Below are 23,003 nucleotides of genomic sequence, written 5' to 3' on the forward strand. Positions count from 1 at the left end.
CGGAAGCCCCTGGAGAGAAGCCCAGAGAGCAGTTACTTTCCTGTTTCTCAAAACAAAACTAGTTTTTTGCTCTGATTATGAAAAAATCATATTCTGTTGTTATTTAAAAAAAAAAAATTCTGGGAATTCCCTGGTGGTCCGGTGGTTAGGACTCTGTGCTCTCACTGCAGAGGGCCTGGGTTCAATCCCTGGTTGGGGAACTAAGATCCCACAAGCCACATGGCACAGCCAAAACAAAAACAAAAAAAATTCTGGTGTCACGTAAATGTGCAAAGAAAGTGGAAAATGCCCCAGTCCTATCGGCTGGCAGTAATGGTCACTGTTTTAGTCATGCAGGTCCTTCCTGGCCATGTTCTGGCCCAACTATCATGGCTGGCGCCTCTTAAAACCACACTGGGGCATACTTTGTGTGCTCTGTGCACTGCTGCCCTTGTTTCTTATCCACACACCCTGCACAGGGCTCCATGCCTGTAGATAACAGGGATGTGGTATTTTATAGACGCAGTAGTTTTTTGTTTGTTTTTATAAATTTATTTTATTTATTTATTTTTTGGCTGCATTGGGTCTTTGTTGCTGCACCAGGCTTTCTCTAGTTGCGGCGAGCGGGGGCTACTCTTCGTTGCGGTGTGCGGTTCTCTCATTGTGGTGGCTTCTCTTTGTTTCAGAGCATGGGCTCTAGCCGTGCGGGCTTCAGTAGTTGTGGTGTGCGGGCTCAGTAGTTGTGGCTCGTGGGCTCTAGAGCACAGGCTCAGTAGTTGCGGTGCATGGGCTTAGTTGCTCCGCAGCATGTGGGGTCTTCCCGGACCAGGGATCGAACCCGTGTCCCCTGCACTGGCAGGCGGATTCTTAACAACTGCACCTCCAGGGAAGCCCTGGTACAGTAGTTTTAAAGTAAGTGTTTACCTCTTACGTCTTACTATAAAAGTAGTAATTTTTTTAAATGCAAATACCAATAAGTGAAAGTAACAAATTAAAGAGTCCATTTTTCCCCTTCCCCACCAACCGCGCTCTTCTCCGAGCCAGCATCTACCCATGTACACACATATGTTCTGGGTTTGACATGAACACGGCATGTTCCAGCACGTGTCTCTTCCCGCCAGCAGCTGGTGTGTTCATGTCTCCATGCAAGCACACGGGGGCTCTCCCCAGCCGCCAGCTGTCCTGGCGTATGGTGGCCCCAGGATTTTTGACTCAAACCCCAGTTGGCAGACGTCTGGGTTTTCTGTTCCCTTCGGGGAGCCCTCTTGTCCCTCTCTTGGAGCACCGGCCAGGCCGAGCCTGAGAGGCGGGATTGCTCGGTCCACAGGCCTGTCCCTTCACGTTCTGTTTGGTTCTGCCACAGTGGCCTCCAGCAGGCTGCCCCAGCTTTCACTCCTGTTGACGGTGTGAGCGAGCCCTTCTCCACAGCCCAGCAGAGCTGGTTATCGGTGTGTAAGCCACGGGCGCCTGACAGACGAGTGCCTGGGGTGGTTGCTGCGCCAGCCTGGGGTGTGGCTCCCGCCCGGACCTCAGTGACTGGCCTGTGTCCTGAGAGGTGGTCCGAGTGTGCTTCCCCCACCCACAGGCTGTCGGGGGGAGAGACCACCGTGGAGCCCTGTCCTCCTCCACACCCGGGGGGCATGAGAGGTCATGAAGCACACTGCAGAGCCAGGAATCACGCCGGCTGAGCTGCAGGGCAGGGGTGAGGGTACGAACCGTGGACACAAGGCATGCCTGTTCCCACCAGGTGTGGCCTCTGCTGCCCCCATGAGGTGCAGATCTGGAGGTCAGCCCCACACAGCTGCAGGCCCCAGACACAGGATCTCGTAGCCCCTCCTGGGTCTACGCTGGGCGTGATGATACAGCGTTGGCGCCACACCTACCACTTTATGGGCGCTTGCTCCACACCAGGCACTGGCCTGAGCACCCGATGCCCGTTGGCTCCTCTCACACACTATAGCCACGAGAGGGGCTGGTGTCAGCAGAGTGTATCCTGAGGCTCCGAGAGGTGGGGCCTGGGCCCGGCTTGCATGGCAAGGAAGTAGCAGGGCCTCCAATCAAACCAGGCATCAACGTGGTGCTGCCCAGCTTTGGCGTCATTCTGTAAACAGTGCCCTCGCCGTGATACAGCCACGCCAAGCCAGGCCCTGCCCGGGGCAGCCAAGGGGGCCTGTGCAGCTGTGAGAGGAGCTGCTGGGGTATGACCCCCTGGAGTGGCCCTCTACAACTGCGCTTTCTTCCCGAGTATCCGTCAGATCCCAGTGAAGGTAGAAAGTGACGCTTCTGCAGGAATTTGGGGTGACGTCATCACGACACGGGCTCCAGGTCTTGTTCCGGAGCTTCTGGCTGTGGCGGGCAGAACAGCCAGGCAGGCGCCCGAGAACTGGAAGGCCCCTGCCTTTCCCAGCGGCATCCAGTGATCTACTGTCCCTTAACGAATTTAAAGAGCTTGTTTGAAAAAAAATAAAAATTAAAAATTAAAAAAAAAAATAGCTTGTTTGGGGCTGACCGGCGTCTCTCTCCCCAGGACCTGCAAGCGCAGGACCGTGCCCACCGCATCGGGCAGCAGAACGAGGTGCGCGTGCTCCGCCTCTGCACGGTCAACAGCGTGGAAGAGAAGATACTGGCCGCGGCCAAGTACAAGCTCAACGTCGACCAGAAGGTGATCCAGGCCGGCATGTTCGACCAGAAGTCCTCCAGCCACGAGAGGCGTGCTTTCCTCCAGGCCATCCTCGAGCACGAGGAGCAGGACGAGGTGAGGGCAGCGCCAGCCCCGACCCCCTCCCCGGCGTGAGTGGTGGACGCATGAGCGGCTTTCATTTTTGTTTTTTTACCTTTTTTGCACTCTTATTTTTTTTGCATCCCTTTGGAGTAAAGGGAGTGTGGGCTGAAAGGAAAGAGGATGAGTACTTGCTTTTTCTTTGAAGTGGTTTTTTTTTTCTAAACTGCTGGTGAAAGATGCCGGATTGACAGCCCTGGAGACTGAAGTCCTCTATTTATCCACAGAGCAGACACTGCAGCACGGGCAGCGGCAGTGCCAGCTTCGCCCACACTGCCCCTCCGCCAGCGGGCGTCAACCCCGACTTGGAGGAGCCACCTCTAAAGGTGAGAGGGGTAGTTCAGTCTCCATGCCCATTCAATCCTCGGCTTCTCGGCTGAGATGGCCAGCAAGGGCCCTGATCCCACGGAGCGTGCGTGTGCGTGTGCGTGTGCGTCTCTCGCTGCCGTGTGGGTCCCCATCCACCGCAGCCGGACTGGGACCGCCAGCTCATTTCCCATGGACCGCCGCCGCTCGCCTCCGAGCCCGGCCGCCTCCCACCCCGGCCTCCCCGCACTCCAACTAAACGTGTGACATCTTGTAGGAAGAAGACGAGGTGCCTGACGACGAGACGGTGAACCAGATGATTGCGCGGCACGAGGAAGAGTTCGACCTGTTCATGGTGAGCGCCGCGAGCACTCGGGCCCTGCGCACCCTCAGGGGCTTGGTTCCCCGCCTGTGTGAACCGCGTGCAGTGGGGCTCACACGCCTCCTCCCCCGCCCCCTGCCCCCTTCCCTGCTGACACCGAACAGAGCAAAAGGTCTCAGTGACGGTGGCATCCCCGGCGGGTACCCGGCCCACAGGGTGGCCCCTCCATGGCTCCTAACTGACCCATCTTTGTTCCGTGGCCTCCTAAGTGTGTCGTAGGGATGGCGGGACACACATACACACCCAGCCCTGCTCCAGTTTATGGTCCTCCGTCCGGCCAATGCCTGTTGTCCTTGAGGCTCCCTTTCAGAGGGAGTCACACTGTCCAAGACTGAGGGGCTGGCGAGGGCCTCGGTCTCAGATGCCCTGTTGCCCCTCGTGGGCATGGAATCGGGGGGAATTGGGGGCACCCTCGGCCCCAGCCGGCCTGTGCCTTCCGCTGAGCCTGTATCGCCTCAGTGGGGCAGGGGAGCCGCTGCCCCGTTTCAGCCCCCGTTCCAGCCCCCGTTCTGCCACCTTCCTGTCCTTTCCAGTTCTCTCTGCCCCCGAAGCAGAGCCCCAGCCAAGGTCTGACACGGCAGCCCGGCCAGCTCGGCCACCGCACGACCAAGCTGCTGTTTAACTACCGCTGCAGCGATGGTCCCGAGGCAGGGACGCAGCCCCCGGTCAGGGTGCCCCCGCGTGTGCCCACTGGCCATCTCCTCTGTCCCCTCTGTGCTGACGCCTGTCCCTCTGTCCCTGCCGCCCCGCACCCCACAGCGCATGGACCTGGACCGCAGGCGCGAGGAGGCCCGCAACCCCAAGCGGAAGCCACGCCTGATGGAGGAGGATGAGCTCCCCTCGTGGATCATCAAGGACGACGCAGAGGTGGAGCGGCTGACCTGCGAGGAGGAGGAGGAGAAGATGTTCGGCCGCGGCTCCCGCCACCGCAAGGAGGTGGACTACAGCGACTCGCTGACGGAGAAGCAGTGGCTCAAGGTACATGCCGGAGAGGGCCGCGGGCGGGGCTCGGGCAGCGCAGGGCTCGGCCGCCAGGATCGAGGCCTTGGTCCGAATCCTGGGCAGTGCCCTTCGGCCGTTCTTGGTCGGTTTTCACTCACGACAGCGACCCTTCACATGTGGGGTCAGGTTCACTCAGTTCCTCCTGATGGAACTCGGGAAGGCACCCCTGTGTGGTTCCCGAGCTGCTCAAAACCCACTTCTGGGTGGAGTTGGCCCTTCCAGCGTCAGGTTTAAGCAAAATATTGCCAGTCTTTGCATGGGGCTGACCGGAGGACCCAGGGATATATTGGGGATCGTCAAGTCACCCTGCGAGATGGTTGAGAGTGGTGACGGGGTCAGGCAGCCCCGCCTTTGCGTATGTCACCCCTGGGAGCTGTGGCGGGGGAAGAGGGAGGAAGCCTCCGCCCGAGGCTTCCGGCACCAGCTGCTCGTGGAGGTGACATGAGCACCCGTTTTCAGCAGGTGGCTCCCGGCCCTCGCGGCTGCCCACAGCTGAGTCAGGGCTGCGGGCGGCTGCTGGTCCTCCTGATTCAGCCCCCCGACCCCACCCGAGCGAGGGCGCTCTGCATTTGCACAGGGGCCTGGCACTGCGGTTACAGTGACAAATCAGACCCCATTCCTGCTCCAGGGGTTCTGAGTGTAGAGGTGATGATTAAGAGTCCAACCCTCGAGTTGTCCCTGAGACAGCACTTGCTGAAAGGCAGGTGGCGGCTTTCGGTTACGCCCTGCTGAGTGCCACACCCCAGAATGAGCAGCTGTCTCCCCAGGCCTCTTATCACACACCCTGGGGTTCCCCTTAATTAACTGCTGCCCCAGTGCTTTTTCAGCCACGTGGCCAGGTGGCCCTGGTCCCCTCCTGGGAGCTCAGAATACCCCAGACTTGCAAGCTCGCCCACTGAGCTGTGCACCAGAGGGAGCTGTTGAAACATGCCAGGAACCACGGAACCTCGGGTGGGGCAGGTGGGGTGTCTCATTCCCTGCCATCAGCCCCGGGCTTCAGGGCCCAGAAGAGAACCTCGGATGAAGGAACGTCAGCCCAACCACAGTCCCAAACGGCTCGCGTGGGGCCTTTGCCAGCCCGGCATTACTGAGACAATGGGTGCCCTTTAAAAAAATAGCTGCCCACGTGCTAATAATAATAGTTGGTGCGTATTTTTTTCTCCTTCCTCCCTTTCTTTGAGGAATAACTTACATACCACAGAATTTACCCGTTTAAGATGTACAGTTCAGTGATTTTTAGTATATTCACAGAGTTGTGAAACTGTCACCACAAATGAAGCTCAGTACATTCTCACCCAAAAGAAACTGTTTTCTCTTTAGCTATCTTCCCATCCCTTTATTCCCCCTAGCCTTTGACATCCGCTAAACAACTTTTCTGTCTCAATAATTTTGCCTAAACAGGAAATTTTCTATAAATGAAATCATACATTTTGTGATCCTTTGATGTGTGAGTTTCTTCACTTAGCAAAATATTTTCAAGATTCATCCAGGTTCTAGCATATATCAGGACTTCATTCTTTTCATGGCTGGATAACGTTCCATTATAAGAATATACATTTGTTTATCTAGTCATTAGTTGACAGACCGTGGGGTTGTTTCCACTTTTTAGCTATTGTGCATAATGCAGTGGTGAACATTTGTGTACAAGTTTTATGAGGATGTGTTTTGATTTCTGTGGGGTGTGTATCTAGGAGTGGATCAAATGGTAATTCTGTTTAACCTTTTGAGGAACGAAAACTGTTTTCCAAAGTGGCTGCACTATTTTACATTCCCACCAGCAGCACAGGAGGGTTCCAGTTTCTCCAGGTCCTCGCTGATACTTTTTATCTGCCTTTTGATTCTAGCCATCCTAGTGGGTGTGCAGTGGTATCTTAATTGTGGTTTTGAATTGCTTCCGGTGGGGTGGGGTGGGGTGGGATGGTGGTGCTAATGGTGTTGGGCACCTTTTCACATGCTTTTCGGCCATTTGTAGATCTTCTTTAAAGTCTTTTATCAGATACATGATTTGCAGATATTTTCTCCTATTCTGTGGGGTGGTTTTTGTCTTTGTTTTTCACTTTCTTTTTACATATTTTTAAAAATTATTTTATTTATTCATTGTTTTTTGGCTGCATCGGGTCTTCGTTGCTGCGCTCAGGCTTTCTCTAGTTGCGGTGAGCGGGGGCCACTCTTTGTTGCGGTGTGTGGGCTTCTCATTGCAGTGGATTCTCTTGTTGCGAAGCATGGGCTCTAGGCGTGCGGGCTTCAATAGCTGTGGCTCGCGGGCTCAGTAGTCGTGGCTCACGGGCTTTAGAGCTCAGGCTTAGTAGTTGTGGCGCACGGGCTTAGTTGCTCTGTGGCATGTGGGATCTACCCGGACCGGGAATCAAACCCGTGTCCCCTGCATCGGCAGGTGGGTTCTTAACCACTGAGCCACCAGGGAAGCCCCTGTTTTTCACTTTCTTGATGCTGTCCTTTGAAACACAGAATTTTAAAATTTTGATGAAGTCAAATTTATTTGTTTTTCTCTTTTCACCTGTGCCTTGGTAGCATGCCTGAGAATCCATTGCCAATTGATGGTCACAAAGATTTACCCCTGTGTTTCCTTTCAAGAGTTTTAGAGTCTCAGCTCTTACATGTAGGTCCGTGATCCTTTTTTTTTTTTCTTTTTTTTAAAAAATTTATTTATTTATTTTTGGCTGTGTTGGGTCTTCGTTACTGCACATGGGCTTTCTCTAGTTGCGGCAAGCGGGGGCTACTCTTTTTTTTTTTTTTTTTTTTTTTATTTTTGGCTGTGTTGGGTCTTCGTTTCTGTGCGAGGGCTTTCTCTAGTTGCAGCGAGTGGGGGCCACTCTTCATCGCGGTGCGCAGGCTTCTCATTGCGGTGGCTTCTCTGTTGCAGAGCATGGGCTCTAGGCACGTGGGCTTCGGTAGTTGTGGCGCGCGGGCTTAGTTGCTCCGTGGCATGTGGGATCTTCCTGGACCAGGGCTCAAACCCATGTCCCCTGCATTGGCAGGAGGATCTTAACCACTGCGCCACCAGGGAAGTCTACCGTTGATCGTTTTTGAGTTAATTTTTGTGTATGGCGTGAGGTCAGGGTCCAACTTCATTCTTTTGCATGTGGCTATCTGGTTGTCCCAGCACCATTGTTGAAAAGACTATTCTTTCCCATTTGAGCACATGCCATTTTTTTAATATATCATACTCAATAAAATTTACATTAATAAAAGAGATATTTACCCAAATCAGACACTCCTCTGTCTTAGTGGTGGACATATAATTCGCACCACTTTTCTGGCAGCCACTCTGATGCCATATGTTCCCAGACCCTGTAGAATGTGCCTGGCTCTTGCCCTTCTGGGCTGACCTGCATGTCTAGGGCACAGGACCAGAGACCCCAGTATTAGATTCCTGGGGCTGCTATAACAATTACCACAAACTTGGTGGCTTAACACAACAGGAATTTATTCTCTCACAGTTCTGGAGGCTAGGAGTCTGAAATCTAGGTGTCAGCAGGACCATGTTCCCTCTGAAGGCTTCTTCCTTGCCTCTTCCAGCTTTTGGTGGCCCCAGCATTCCTTGGCTTGTGGCCACATCACTCCAGTCTCTGCCTCCGCCTTCACGTGGATGTCTGCAGTATCTCTCTTACGGCCTTTTCTGACTCCTTGGATTTGGGCCCACGCTAATATAGTATGATCTCATCTCTGTTCTTAACTTATTACATCTGCAAAGACCCTATTACACCATAAGATGACATCCTGAGGTTCCAGGTAGATATGAATTAGAGGGGACACCATTTGACCCACTGTGTGCCCTCCCCCGTGCCAACCTCCTTTCAGTCCTTCCTGTCTGCTCTGTGCCCTCCATGCTGTTCCTTTGGCCTGGATGCCTCCTTCCACCGCCCTGACCCTTCAGATCTGCTTAAGTGCCCACCTCTGGGAAGCTCTGCCCAACCCTGACCAGAACACATCTGCTCCACCATCCTCAGAGCACCTCTCACCCTCCTTCTTGGCACTCGGCACACTTGTCACCATGTTTGTGGGCTGTGTATTACTGTCTCCCCTCCATGAGGGGCTGTGTTCAGTGCCTGGCCCCGTACCTGCACTCAGATGCAGCCGGTAACTGAGATGAATAACCAGTGCGTCCGTTTGGGTCCAGGCCCCACTCCCGTTTCTGATTCCAAGCCCCCCTAGAAAGCTGGCTTCCCATCACTTTGTGTTCAAGGCTAAAACATGCAAGTTAGTTATTATCGTTGAGAATTAATACATTGGAACTATTTTAAAGTTAACATTCACGTTTATGTTCTTCAACTCAGCGGTTTCACTTCCAGGAATCTATTTAAAAGAAAGACAAATGTCAGTTATGGCGGCACTTAGAATAGCCCACCCACCCATCCCCGCAAAATTGGAAAGAACCTAAATGCCCAACTACAGAGGAAGTTAAGTTAAGGCCCATTGTACAAGGAAATACTATTAAATAAGCATTAAAAATTATGTTGCAGAAAAACGAGAGGAAGTATATCCAGGACATAGTAAGCAAAAAGATGAGTCGTGATGTGGTATGTGGCTCGATTCCAGCGCTGTCTCGCTTGTGCACATGTGCGTGGGAAGGTGGGACATCCTGCAGGTGGAGGGTGGGGACAGCTGCACAGCAGGAGCGTTCCCAGTGCCACTGAACTGCACCCTTGACAGCGTTTGCAGCGGCTGACTTTATGTTATGTGTATCTTACCACAGTTTTTTAAAAACATGGAACGTGGTCTAGAGCAGAAGTGTTGACGGGGTCACCTCTGGGTGGAGGGTTTACAGGAGCCCACTCTTCAGGCTTCGCACAGTGAGGCTGTGACACTTAAATGTGTAACATACGCCGTTTATCTGCGAAGAACGGGCTTGGGTGGGCCGGCATCGGGAAGACAGAGCTGGCCCTCACGGCCCCTGTGCCCTCGGAGCCCGTCCGGAGCCCCAGCATGTGTCCCGCCCCAGCCAGGCCCCCGGGTTTGCGCCGCGGCCTCTGCTTGTCGACCTCGGTGCTGGCTGTCCTATTTTTACCACTATTGACCCTGAAGGCCATCGAGGAGGGCACGCTGGAGGAGATCGAAGAGGAGGTCCGGCAGAAGAAATCGTCGCGGAAGCGCAAGCGGGACAGCGATGCCGGCCCCTCCACCCCGACCACCAGCACCCGCAGCCGCGACAAGGACGACGAGAGCAAGAAGCAGAAGAAGCGTGGCCGGCCGCCTGCCGAGAAGCTCTCCCCCAACCCGCCCAACCTCACCAAGAAGATGAAGAAGATCGTGGACGCTGTGATCAAGTACAAGGACAGGTAAGCGGGGGGCGGGGCGGGCGGGCGGGGGCCGCTGGGAGGGTCCGGCGAGGCCGCTGCCCGGGCAGTCGCTCCACAAACTCAGGTCGAGTCTCTGTCTCGGAGCCTCTGTCCTCGTGGGACGTGACATTAACGTCCTGGAAGAGGGGAGACAGGCAGCGTCAGCCGTGGTGAGAGGGCGGGGGAGGTGACGTTCAAGAGGAGCCCTGAGGAGGGCAGGTCTGGGGACAGGTGGTCCAGGAGGTGGCCGGTGGGTTCGAGGCCAGTGGCAGGGTGAGTGTGGGAGAAGGGGGTCTGTGCTGTGATGGAGGCCGATCACGTGGCTGGTGGGCCGTGGTGAGGAGCGCCTGTGGCTGGAGCAGAGAGCCACTGGCTTTCCTTCTGTAGACAGTCCCCCGCCCCGCCCCGCCCCGCCCCGGCTGTGGTCTCCCTGGCCCATCACAGGTCAGCCGCTTGTGGAGAAGACATAGACCAGGCTCCCCGCTAGGCACGGGGGCCCCTGCCCTCACAGACACGCCAACCACAAGACAATGCATGCTTTCCGCTTTGTAGATCCGTTTGTGGATCATGAGTACTGCTTAAGTAAGAAGAAGAAAATAATGGCTCTCCCGCGGCCCTCCTAGGAGACTTGAGCCCGTCCTGCCAGCGCAGGGTGGGTTGCGTGGAGCTGCACAGGGCAGCCAGGGGCATCCTTCCGCCCCGCCCCCAGTGTCTGTTCCACTTTCTGCTGCATGCAGGTCGATGAGGCTGTCCCCGTAACGGGAGGGTTTTACAACTTGAATTCATAGTAATGCTTTGCAGTCAGTCACAAGCAAAGTAGGGGAGAATTTTAATCTGTCTGAGGGAATAGTGTCAAGGCATGAGCCCATGGTGTATCATTTGGAGAAACTGTTACCAAGCCTGTGATTTCAGGGGGTGGTGATGGTTATAGTACCCCAAGAAAGGATACAAATTGCTCTTTAAAAAGAATCCTTTATTATTGGAAGAGAAACAAATGATGAAGTGGAAAAGAGGCATATTTAAGTTCACCTGCTGGGCCTAAAAATATTACGTTTTGTGTCATTGTGTTTTGGGGTTTTTTTAAGTGTATATTGGGGTTTTTTTTAATTAATTAATTTTATTTTTGGCTGCACTGGGTCTTCATTGATGCACGCGGGCTTCAGTAGTTGTGGCTCGCGGGCTCTAGAGCACAGGCTCAGTAGTTGTGGCACATGGGCTTAGTCGCTCCGCGGCATATGGGATCTTCCCCGACCAGCGCTCAAACCCGTGTACTCTGCATTGGCAGGCGGATTCTTAACCATTGCGCCACCAGGGAAGTTCCTTGTGTCAGTATTGAGAACAAAATATTGAACTCATTTGCAAACTTCACCTTGGAGGCAAATTCCACAAAGAAAAAAGTAGACCAACAATTATTTATAATATGGAATGTGCAAAAATCCAATGAAAATAATAGACCCTGATGTTTTCTTCCTAATAGTATTCTTGCAAGGGAACCTTAACATTGTCAAAATGAAGAAGACCCTTGAAGGTCAGTGGGGAAGGATGGACTTTTCAAAAAGTCATGCTGATCACTGGGATATCCATACGGAGAAGATGAGTATTGACCCCTCCTCACGCCATACGCATATATTAATTTGAAATGGATTACAGACATAAACATGATGTAAATCAACTATATTTCAATAAATCTTTTTTTAAAAACCCATAAATGTGAAAGGTACAACATGGGAAAAAATCTTCATGTCCTTGAAGGAGGCAAAGACTTCTTCAGTAGGACAGAAACGCCACTAGCCATAAAAGACTCACAAGTTAGACTTCACTAAAATTAAGAACATTTGTTCATCAAAGGACACCCTCATGAAGACGGTAAAAATTGCCACAGACTAGGAAAAGAAAATTCAATTTTAAAATGGGCAAAAGGCATGAACGACACCTCCCAGAAGAAGATACCCCAGTGACCAATCAACATGTGAAAAGGTGCTCGGGACCACCACATCGACGTCATTACGAGAAGGAAATGCACAATAAAATGAGAGTGAGGTGCCTCCTCACACACACCAGAAGGGCTAAAATTCCTTTTAGTTCCACCACCAAGGACGTGGAGCAGTAGGACCTCACACCCTGCTCATGGGAGCGTGTGGCTCTGGGCAGTGGCTTCTGCAGCTCGACACACAGATAAAGCTTCTGACCAAGCCATTCCAGTCCTAGGCCTGAGTGCATGCATCCACCAGAAGACATGTACAGGTGCCTCCACAGCAGCTTTGATCGCGACTCCCCTAAAGGAAACAGCCCAGTGTCCACCCCCAGGAGAACACGTCCACAGCGGCCTCAGCGAAGAACAGAATTCTAACGGCCACGAGAACAGACAAACTACCACTCGCTGGAAGAATCTTACTGACACTTCGTTGAGTGAGAGAAGCCAGACACAGAAAAGTACCTATTGTACGCTTCCAGTTACAGGAAGTTAAGCTGATCGATGGTGATGAGCATGGATCAGTGGTTGCCTCACGTCGGAATTGACAGTGACGGGACACCAGGGAGCCTTCTGGGGCGTTGGGGTCTTGGTCTGCACATGAAAACCTTCACCAGGGTGTACACCTAAGATAAGATGGGCGCACTTTCCTGTAGTAGGTTACACCTCAGTTTAAAAATAGTAGACACTTGAAATCGGCATCCTGCACTCGATAAGGCCTTGCATATTTTCAAACTAAAAAAAAATATGTCAAGTGTCAGTCCACTTTCTTAGTCATCCTATGACTCAGAGAAAAGGCGCTGTGCTTAGCTGAAGGTCACGTGACAGAAGAGAAGCTGGCTCCCCTGGCTGCTGCAAACAGCTGTTCTCTCAAGCCCATGCAAGGTTGGGTGATAAATCGGGCAGTAAATTAAAACTAGCTCTTAGGGTTCAGGGGCATCTTGTCAAGACTGGCCTGTGGCAGGACACCAAGATCCTGGTAGGGATTCTGAGATCCAGCCTGGTGAGAGCCCTGACACTGCAGTCACAGAGCTGAGCTCCCAGGTCTGTCAGACCCACGTGGTGGTGCCTCCGTGGAGGGCTTGAAGCATGGCTTATGTTTAAACCTCACGTCCTCCTGGAACAATGGCCCCACTGGACGGGGAGTTCGCCATTAGACTGGGGAGAAACTGCAAAGGAGTTACAAGTGGGACGGAGAATATGACCATTCCAGGAAGCCTCCCACGCACTGGCTTTGAGAAACGTTTGGTTCTCAATTGGAGCAGGGCCTTCCACTCGCTGGTTTGCTGGTGGCCACACAGGAAGAGATCAAGCAAGGCACATAAACTCAGGAAGATAGTCACATCATCCTGGTTGAAATGTTACTTCATGGCAAATGCTTTCAGAGATGATGTTTGGGTACAAACTTGACCTACTTAATGGACATTTTTGATGTTCTTATCAAAACATAAGAATTTGTAACCATGGGGAAAACTACAATATGGTTCATGCAGCTGTAGGGTTAGGCACGGTCTATAGACCACCCTGTCTTCTGACAACAACTGCAGAGTTCAGGGTCCCCAAGACCACCCTCAGGCTCGATAATTTCCCTCGAAGGACTCTCAGAAGTCTCTGAAAGCTGGTGTTATGGTTTATTATCACAGTTATGGTTTATTACAGTGAAGGGACACAGATTAAAACCAGCCGAGGGGAGAGGCGCAGGGAGCAGCGTCCTCCTCGTGGAATCGCCGGCCACAGTGACTTTCCTGGCAGCGTTACAAGAAGATGCGCACAGAGCATTGCCAGCCTGGGAAGCCTTGGTGTCGAGGGTTTTTATTGGAACTTGGTCAGTATACCCGGCCAACCTCCCACGTGGCTGCCCAGTCTCCAGACCCTCTGTGGTTGAACCGATGCCGCTTGACCCGACGCCCCTGCCTGGAATCACACTTAGACTGTGCCAAAGGCCCCCAGCTAAACAAAGGCACCCCACCAGGCAGGACATTCAAGGGCAGAGACATGGCCTCCCAGGAGCCAAGGGCAAAGGCCAGACCTTTCTTTGGGCCAGGTTAAATTCTTTATGACACAGCTGTCACGTACCTGGAAGGTTCTGAGGGACTGGCCACCACGCCACACCAAGGAGAACAGGAGTGGAACGAAACCAGAGATAGCTTGACGCACACTTTCTTGTCTCAGACTTCCGATTGCTCCTTTCCAGAAGAGAAAATGAAACTTTGGATTTTAAAATCCCATTTGCTTGCTAGAACCCTATGGTTAGCTAAACTCTGTACTTGAGTTAAATGTGGATCCTGAGGAGAAAACTTACTGTTACAGCTTGGTTCTTCCTGGACACCAAAGAATGATTACAGGACATCGCCAGCGTTTGGATTCAGAGTGGGGAGCTTGCCTTGCTGAGCAGGGGCCGTGGCGCTGCTGTTCCTGCCCCTAGTGACCGTGGTGGGAATGGGGTTGCACCTTGAAGCAGTGACCCCAGAGAGAAGCGGCTCGGCCATGCCTCTGCTGCTGAGTCTGAGCAGGGCCGCCCCGCCCCCAATTTGCACCACTCCAAATGTTACTACTGAGTGTTGATTTCAAGATCCCTACCCCCCCACCACGCCCCGCCCCAGTTGTGTTAAAATACCAGTGCCGTCGTGTTTGATAGAACTTTTGCATGTACATCCTGATCTGCACGCAGGTAATGTCCTGATTTGGAAGCTTTTGCGTCTTTCACTTGTGTTCAGATTCAGGGCTGCCAGGCCCACCCCTCCCAAGGCCCCAGTGCACCCTGTGAGCGGCCCTCCCTGGAGTTGTGAGGTCTCCAGCCTTTGCAGCTTTGACCCTCTGCTGGGTGGCAGTGAAAATACGCGTCCTCCCGTGGGGTCACGGTGGGAAAACGCTGGAAGAGTGTGCAGTTTTACGCAACTGAGGGCTGGCACAGGCAACCTTGGGGTCCAGCATGGCCTCCGGGAGGAGTGCCACATAAGCAGAGCCTGAGGAAAAGCAGGGGCCCGCCAGGGAAGAGGAGGGAAGGAGCATCACAGGCCAGGGGACTGCGCATGCAGGGGCCCGGAGGCCAATCCCGCACGCAGGGCCTCGCAGGGTGCCTTCTCCTTGGTGGCTGGAAATCCCAAAACTGCATGGAGGAACCCCCGGGTTAACAGCCAGAAGTGAAACTGGAATTAAGGAATTAAGCTGGAAGTAGGGATTTTCACTTTAAAATATCTAAGCGCACCAATAAGTTAGGCTGCAGGGTCAGGTTGGGATTTGTCGCGGAGCTGCGTGTGCTGCCGGTGGGTGTCTTCTCCCCTGGTCCTTCGGAGGGAGTCAGCAGCTGGTGGCCGAGGCATTTAGGCACCGTCTCCAAGTGCCAGTCAGCAGGTGTGTGCTCCAGGGCGCATCCCGTGGCGCCTTTAGGATGGCTTCAGAGAAGTGCATCTGCTGGAAGGTGCCACCTCAGGGGACAGGCTCCAGAGGACCCCACAGAGCCCACTGTATGCCCCGCTGGCTGATGTGTAGAGCTTGACCGTTAACTGCTACAGGGCAGAGTTGTCACTGCTGTAAAGACTGTGCGTTGGACAGTGGAGGCGGATTGGCACCAAGCTTCCTGAATTTGATCATCGAGCTGGGGTCATGGAAGAGAACATCTTGTTTTTTAGGAGATACTCATAAGTTATTTCCAGATGGTTCAGAAAGTTGGTGATGTGTACAGGCCGCCCAGGCTAAGCCCCCCAGGGCTGAGCCCCACTGGGTGGGCCCTCTGGGTCCGCTTCTCCTGTCCTCTTAGCAGGAGGCAGCAGCCCTGTAAGGACCATAGGGTTTGAGTGTCACAGAGATCTGGGATCAACACCAGATCCACTGTGGGTGACGAAGGGCCCCACAACATCCACGGTGGCAGCTTCACCCAGGCCTGGTGGCCACTGCCCAAACCCTATCAGCACTTGCCCTCTGCCCTTGCAAGAGCCGATGGCTCTTCAGTTGAAAAGTTGTGCTTTGATTTGCAAGAAAATCTGGGACAGTGTAACGGGCTTCAGGGCAGGTTGTCAGGCAGAAACATTCTCTAGGAGAGGACACCCCAGTTGGCTCCAGGCCCTTCAGAACAGGCCTCTGGGGAGAAGGGAGAGGGTGGACGGTGGGCGGGTCTGGGAGCCCTTTCCTGAGGGGGCAGGGAGGCCTCAGGTTTCTCCTGCCTCAGCCTTTGGAAGGGTGCACTGGCCCTTCATCGGGAGCCCAAGCTTGGCATGGGCACTGCAGGACAAGAGGCGGCCCTCTGCCTGTGGGGTCAGCGCTGTCTGCTCAGCCCCGAGTCCAGAACCTGGCGTGAGAGGCGCCGAGGTGAGATGTCTTGAGAACAGTGCTGATCCCCATCATTAATCCCCAGGCCCGCCTGAGCGTGGGCACAGGCCAGGCTGCTAGCCGAGTGGGGCTCAGAGCCACGAGAGGATTAGCCCAGGTGGCCTTGCTGCGCCGTGGTGAGGTTCTGAGCCTGCCACAGAATTTGCGGGAAGAAGCCCCACCTGCCCAGTTAGGCCGATTCCATCTCCCCCCCCCCACCCCCGCTTCACTCCCTGCTGCTAATCGCCATGGTAGGGACAGAGCATGCCAAAACAACAACAACAAAAAACAGGGTTCTAGTTTTAAGGGTCTTAAAACTAGAATTACATAAAAGCTTAAAATAGGAGAGGTACAGATAGATACCTGGACTCCGGAAACAAGTAGATTTGGGTGAGCAGGTGGCAGCCTGCCCCTCCCGTCCCTCTGCCCCCCTCGGAGTCCCCTCTGAGACCCTGTGAGGTGCTCAGTGCGTTTCAGCAGGCATGTGCTGCTTCTGTACTCAGGAAGCAGTAGAGGAACATTCGTGAAAATACCAGTAGAATAGGATAAACAGGTAAGGCAGGAGGTGTAAAATGGAAAATTCCAAACAACCAGGGGGAAAAAAACGGGGAAAGGATGAATAAAAAGGTCCAAAGTCAAGGTCAAATAAATGAGAAATTACCAAAACAGAAGTAAAATTTAAAATGAAGCCCGGAGACAGCTAGATAAAAGAAAGGCAGATTGAGAAGTGTCAAACTTCTGAGGTGAAACTCAGAAACTAAATTTAAAATGTAATTTAACTAAGATTAAAAGTTAGGAGGAGGGAAGAGAGAGTGTCTGCGGGGGCCTCCGCCGAGGTGTGGAAGTGGGTCTGTGGGTCCCGGACCGTGGCAGCACGGTTTCCCCACCCTCCGACCCCCAGACACACCGCAGCCCCTTGGTCCCAGCAGTCCAGGGATCCCCAGCACCCGTAGCTCCCAGGGTGGCCATCCTGCAGACCCTGCCACTTGAGAAGGAGCTTGAGGCCTCTCTGCCTTGGCGCCGCTCGGTACTCAGAGCTGCGGATGGTAACATGGGGGCTCCAAACAGGAAGCACGCTCCTCAAGACCGAGGTCACTCAGCCCTGCAGAGAGTGGCCTTGGGCCTCCCTGCACTCACATGACCAGCTCCGCCCACCCCTGGCCACAGCTCCTGGGCTTGCTGTGCCCCTCATTTTCATCTTCTCCCTGGTCCTGAGAAATGGTCCTTGCAGTGCCATGAACGGTGCTCGTCACCCGCAGCTAACATCCCTGAGCAGCTGCCACGGCAGAGCACAGCACTGGCCCTCGCGGCGTTCAGGTCAGCTTGGGGAAGCTGGAACGTGCACTTGGAGTAGATGCCACCCCCGAGAGCCAGGCTGGATTATGATCCGGCTTCTGCTGCTTGCCGTGTGATCCTCTTCTCCAGAATGAGGGCTTCAAACTAAGTGGTTTCAAATTCAGCTTAGCGGGGGTGGGCGGGGGTGGTCAGGTTTTCTTTAAAATGAGATTTGGATTTCATCATTGAACTGTATTAAGAAACATGAGCCCCCAGGTGTGTCATTGGCTCCTGTAAAATAATCAGTTCATTAGAAATTTTGGCTCATGAGATTCTTAATCAGCTTTGTGACCTACAGCCAGTCCAGCCCTCAGCATGTGGACCCTGCAGTAGAGCTTCGCCACGCTCCCTCTTTGTTGGAAGAGTGTGCCAAGAGTGCAGGGCAGGCAGCCTACAGACCTTCCTTGTTGGCAGGTTCCTTGGTGAATATCATTTCCTTTCACCCCTGCATGAGTCAGGAGTTTTTCTGTACCACACAGCCATAAATCTGACACTGACATTGATCTTTTAAGGGTGGATGCCTGGCAGGTGGAGGCTCTTAGTAAATATGTGTAAGTGGATCTGCCCCAGACTTCTCACTCTTCTAATTCTCAAGATATCCTTGACTTTGTAATGGGTCAAAAAATTGAACCTGGAAAGTAATTTTGTACTAATACCTCTTTAATGTGTTTCACTGTATCATTTTCAAATTTCATGTATGGTGTACATACACGTATCTGAGATTCTGTTTCAGATAAATGTTCTGCTGCTAAGTCAGTTTTTAAAATCCTGAGCTTCTCGTATCCAGGACCCTTGCTGGCTCAGTTCACTGACTAAGAGTCAAAAGAGAAAATAGCCCCAGGGTGAGAAGATGTTATCAAGAGGTGTCATGGGAAGAGGGTCTGAACTGCACTCTAGGAAGGAGAGTGGGGCTGAGGGACTGGGGAGGAGGCAACTAGGATCTGTCTTGAGTACCATCTTCAGTTGATTGCTTCTGCCTGCCTGAGGCTATCAGAGCTCAAGAGATAGTGCTCTGATCCATTTGCAATGTCGGCCCTGGTCAAAGGGTGAGGAATGGAAGGCACCAAGCAGTATGTTATCATGCCCAATACAGACATTCTTTCTGTTATTTTCAGGATTCATACCAGGGGTCAACAAACCAAATTTGCAAACTAGCAAAAATATAGATAGGGCCCACCACTTGTATGTGTATAGTCTGTGAATTAAGAATTTTTTTTTTAGATGAGTTTCAGAGAATCAGAAGAAGAATACTATTTCATGATGTGAAATTATATGAAAATCAGATATTGTTTCTTATAAATGAGGAACACAGCCAACCTCCATTGGCCTACATGTTCTCTGTGGCCACTTTGGTGCAACGACGGCAGAGTTGAGTAGTTGTAACAGAGGTGGTATGGCCGACAAAGCCTATAACGTTTATACTGGCTGTTCATAGACGAAGTTTGCTGACCCTTGATTTAGAACAGTATATGGGGGGAATTCCCTGGCGGTCCAGTGATTAGGGCTCCACGCTCTCACTGCCGAGGGCCCGGGTTCGATCCCTGGTTGGGGAACTAAGATCCCACAAACCGTGCGGTGCGGCCCCCCCCCAAAAAAAGGGACAACAACAAAAAGATACTAGAACAGTATATGGGAAAGGATGGGAGAGACCCCTGACTTAGCCTAGGGGATCTGTGCTCAGTTCCTGCCTGCCACCAATTTTCTGTGTCTGGGCCAGCTCTCATAACCTCTCTGGTTTCTCCATCTGTTTGAATGGGATATCGACGGATGACCTCTTAGATTCTGAGAGTCCGTGGTTCTGTCCTGTTCAGGGGTTTGGGTCTGTTTTTTTGTTTGGTTTGTTTGTTTTGCTTTTTGTCTCTTCGGATTCTTTGTTTCTCCTTCACATGTTATCATTTTGTTTCAAGGACACATCAGAGGATGTGTCCATTTAGACTTTGGGGCTCTATGTATCAGAGCTCAGGTCTAAGCCCCGCAAGCAGAACAGGAGTTCCTTTGGCTTGGAGGCCATGGAGGAGTTAGTGAAGTCTAGCTTTCAGGACCCAGAGCCACCTGCCGCCTCTCCCCTTACCCCTGTGGTGAAACACAGCTCTGGGCACCGTCCTCAAGGCGTCACACACCAAGAAAAAAAGACCTCTGCTTCCCCAGCTCCTGGTAGAAAGGCCCAGGGAAGGGCTCTTATTGGTTGGCTGTGTCCCAGGCTCTTGCCTGGACCAGTCACTGAGACCAGACGGCTGAGGAGGTGTGCTTGGTCGTGCCGTAGTCTTGGGGGGAGAGGTGGGGGCTCAGTGACGGGCAGCCCCACCAGAACCCTGAGTTGGTGTGGGGGAGGGCACATTCCCATAGGCAGGAGACCATCTGGGCAGGTTAAATAATAAGGGTCCCAACCAGGGCTCTTCGGGCCCAAGGAGAAGGGCTTGGAACACTAGATAAGGCCTCCCCCACCGCGTGGTCACAAACCTCATTCAGTAAGAAATGCCCTCTGGGCTAGATGTGGGAGGAATTGGAGCTCCAGGAAAGGCCCTGGTCACTCTGAGCCCCTTTGTGTCTCATGTCCCGATGTGATGGGGACAGGGCAGTGAACGAGGTAGAAGAAAATCCCTGCTGTGGGAACTGACATCTAGAGGCTGGAAAATAACGTCACTGTCATCTGTAACAGCAGCCACCATTGCTAGTGTTGCCAAAAGCCAGGTGACAGGCCAGGCTGGAGGCATTAGGGCCATGATGGGTGCTTCATTGTATCCGAATTGGGGTCACAGGGCCGATCCTGACAGCCTCAGGATTCTCTCAGGCTCCTTCACTCGTGTGCCCACCGCTGCCAGGTGGCCGGACCCAGAGCAGAGCCAGAGATGGAGTTCCAACAATTCTGCCTGGTAGAAACTTCTTCAGAGCAGGTCTCACAAGGCAGGAGGCATGTGTCACCGACAGTGGTGAGCAGGGAGGCCAGGCCTGGGGGCTCACCCTGTGGGATCCCGTAACCTCAAGTTCAAGAGGAGGCCAAGCTCTGCCAGGTGCTGGAGGTCGGGGAGGCTCACAGGAGCAAGCGCTGAAGGTTTGTGCCTTTATGTGTCATCTCAGTCATCCGTGTTATTACGAGGTGTCGGGAAGATGACATTTATGCGGAGGTGAGGGTGGGAGCCGGGGTTCCCTGGGGGAGCAGCCGCTTCGGTGATTCTGAGGTGACTGAGCAGGTGGAGAGGGGCGCCGACATCAGCGGTCACGGGCAGCCCATCCTGGAGGGCCAAGCAGCCCCGAGGAGGGGGGCGCCAGTGAGCGAGCCTGGAAGGCCGCGCCAGCCCCTGGTGGGAGGTGAGGGCTCTCCAGGGGACTTCTAAGGATTAAAAATGACTTCTTAGCACTTTGGCAACGGAAATCTTACAGCAGTGGCTTTTCAAGAGGTCTTCACCGTCAGGGCGGTTTTAAAAGTCCCCCGTGACCCTGGCGCCCTGCCTCTCCCTCACACACGACCAGTTCCAGGCCCTCTGCCCTCAGCACGTTGCACCAGAGAACAGTTCTTGGGCCAGGTGGGCCTTTTATTCCTCAAGGACACGATTCCCCCAGAGGTTTGTGAAAGGGTTTTGCTCTGAAATTTCCCTCTGTATGATGGCGCTAGAGTCCCGCTTCCTGAGCTCCCTGAAGGGCCACGCACACCCCGAGGCCAGGCCACCTGTGTGGATGCCGCGGGTGAGCACGGAGCACGTGGCCCTGGCACCACGTGCAAGCCTGTTAGTGGGCTGCAGCGTTAATTTAGCGGGTCTAAAACTGGCGTTGCCAGGAGACAGCATCGCCACGCTGGAGGCTGAAGGGAGGCTGCGGGTGGAGGTCTCTCTGTTCGCTCCCTCCTTGTGCAGGCACTGGGAGGATGTTGCCTCGGAGCTCCTGGCCCCAGCGTAGCCAGGCGCAGGCGTGGCACAGCCTGGTGGCCCAGTGCTCGGGTTCCTCATCTCATGGCCGCTCACGGCACGTCTTTCCTCTGCTCCCTTGTGCAAAGCAAGCACTTTCTCATTGGAAAAGAATAGAAAACAGCTTTTGTCATCCATTAGCATCTTGCCGGGGGACATCTTCCCTTGGGTTTTGGCCAGATTCTCTGAAGTTCACCGCTCGTAAGTGCCGCCTGTGAGAGGTGCACAGTATGCTTGGGAAACTGGCCTCTGAAGTTGCTGGCACTTGATGCTCCCAACATGAGCGAACTGATTTTTGCGTCGTAAATAAATAATCAGGGTTCTTCTTCCTCTTTCAAGTGCCAAGGTTTTTGCTGCATGTGGCACGTGATGCTGTTTCCTCCAGGGCTGGGGTTGGGGGGCGGTGGGAGGAAGTTGCGTGAGTTCGGAGCCTCAATTCATATGCATCAGGGGCCTCTCTGCATGGCTGCCCCTCAGGAATGTTCCAGAACTCACAAGACACCACAGGTACAGGAAATAATTCCTGAGTCAGCTTTGAATTTCTCACCAGCTCTGTCCTCAGGCAATGGGGGAGTGGCCTGGTGGGGGGCGCCGGGCAGGGGGCGAGGGCTCCCCAGCAGGCAGGGCCTGTGAGTGACGCCGCTGTGTCCCTCCTTACAGTAGTAGTGGACGTCAGCTCAGCGAGGTGTTCATCCAGCTGCCGTCCCGCAAGGAGCTGCCCGAGTACTACGAGCTCATCCGCAAGCCTGTGGACTTCAAGAAGATAAAGGTAACCCCATGTCGAGTGTGCGGGGAGGGCGGGGGTTCTCCCCGCAGGGACATGCCACGTCGGCGTTTGGGGGATTCCGAGCCTGGGCCTCGGGCCCCCCAGGCAGGGAGCCAGGCGGTGGCCGCTGGGGTCCTGAGGATGTGACGGGCGCCCCACCCCCGGCACCCACAGCTGGGCCTCCGAGTCTGCACAGAGCCTGGGGGTTCAGCCGTGACCTCGTCAGGCAGAGGGACGCTGGGCGCGAGGGGGCCCAGAGGTAAGGCCGCTTCTCCCGCCCGCAGGAGCGCATCCGCAGCCACAAGTACCGCAGCCTCAACGACCTAGAGAAGGACGTGATGCTGCTGTGCCAGAACGCGCAGACCTTCAACCTGGAGGGCTCCCTGGTGAGCAGCCCCCAGCCCCGGGACACGCCCCTCAGCCCCTGCCCGTGGATTGACTGGTTTTAAAAAAGATTCCCTCCAACTTGACTATTTTACTCATTACAGAAGCAATGTGTGTATATTGCTAAAAAAATAGCAGAAAATAAAAACAAACTAAAAAGAGGAAATAGACTCGGTGCCATCCATCCATGGTGACCCTGGGTACAGTCTGCGTACATCTCGGAATCTGTTTTGAATTCACTCGGGGACTCTCTTGAAAGGAATCCTGTGCTGTGTCCCATCCTGGGATGATATTCATGTACACACACAGCCTTAGCCTAGCAGTTTCCCTAAGTGTCGGGATGGGTGCCTCTCAGAAAAGAGATCTGCTAGTCATATATTTGGGGGGAATGCTGGCTTCAACGAGGGGCACGCGTTTCTAATGTTATGGCAGACCCTCTCAGAGCCTTTAAAAACGCGCTCAGTGCAATTCTTCAAAGGGAGTGGGGAATGTGTGGTTATTTCTGAACGAACACGCCTGACCTTTTGTCTGGGACCACTTCATCAACCCGGTGCTCCCTTGGGCACCGGCTGGGAAAGGATTACTGAGCTG

At 53.5% G+C, this 23,003-nt stretch overlaps 1 protein-coding gene and 1 long non-coding RNA gene across 12 annotated transcripts in view; one reads left to right on the forward strand and one right to left on the reverse strand.

The window, feature by feature from the left end:
- Positions 1-23,003, forward strand: part of SMARCA4 (SWI/SNF related BAF chromatin remodeling complex subunit ATPase 4) — an 87,481-nt gene that overhangs the window by 61,270 nt on the left and 3,208 nt on the right. For 4 of the 11 annotated variants that reach the window (XM_082454853.1, XM_082454854.1, XM_082454852.1 and 1 more), the window contains 8 exons: positions 2,507-2,734; positions 2,986-3,084; positions 3,342-3,419; positions 4,206-4,424; positions 8,930-8,986; positions 9,492-9,745; positions 21,923-22,031; positions 22,313-22,414. In XM_082454853.1, coding sequence (XP_082310979.1) covers positions 2,507-2,734; positions 2,986-3,084; positions 3,342-3,419; positions 4,206-4,424; positions 8,930-8,986; positions 9,492-9,745; positions 21,923-22,031; positions 22,313-22,414 — 1,146 coding nt within the window. Of the gene's footprint in view, positions 1-2,506; positions 2,735-2,985; positions 3,085-3,341; positions 3,420-4,205; positions 4,425-8,929; positions 8,987-9,481; positions 9,746-11,222; positions 12,190-21,922; positions 22,032-22,312; positions 22,415-23,003 lie in introns of those variants that run through there. The other 7 variants (XM_082454846.1, XM_082454850.1, XM_082454849.1 and 4 more) reach the window with 7 other exon arrangements.
- LOC309657464 lies at positions 9,757-17,303 on the reverse strand. The gene is made up of 3 exons (XR_014261818.1): positions 16,973-17,303; positions 12,183-15,492; positions 9,757-9,882 (listed from the first exon to the last, which is right to left on the reverse strand). It is a non-coding gene; the product is annotated as an uncharacterized lncRNA (long non-coding RNA).

The sequence above is a fragment of the Balaenoptera physalus genome (assembly GCF_965194825.1).
Source record: "Balaenoptera physalus genome assembly, chromosome: 3".
Taxonomy (NCBI): domain Eukaryota; kingdom Metazoa; phylum Chordata; class Mammalia; order Artiodactyla; family Balaenopteridae; genus Balaenoptera; species Balaenoptera physalus.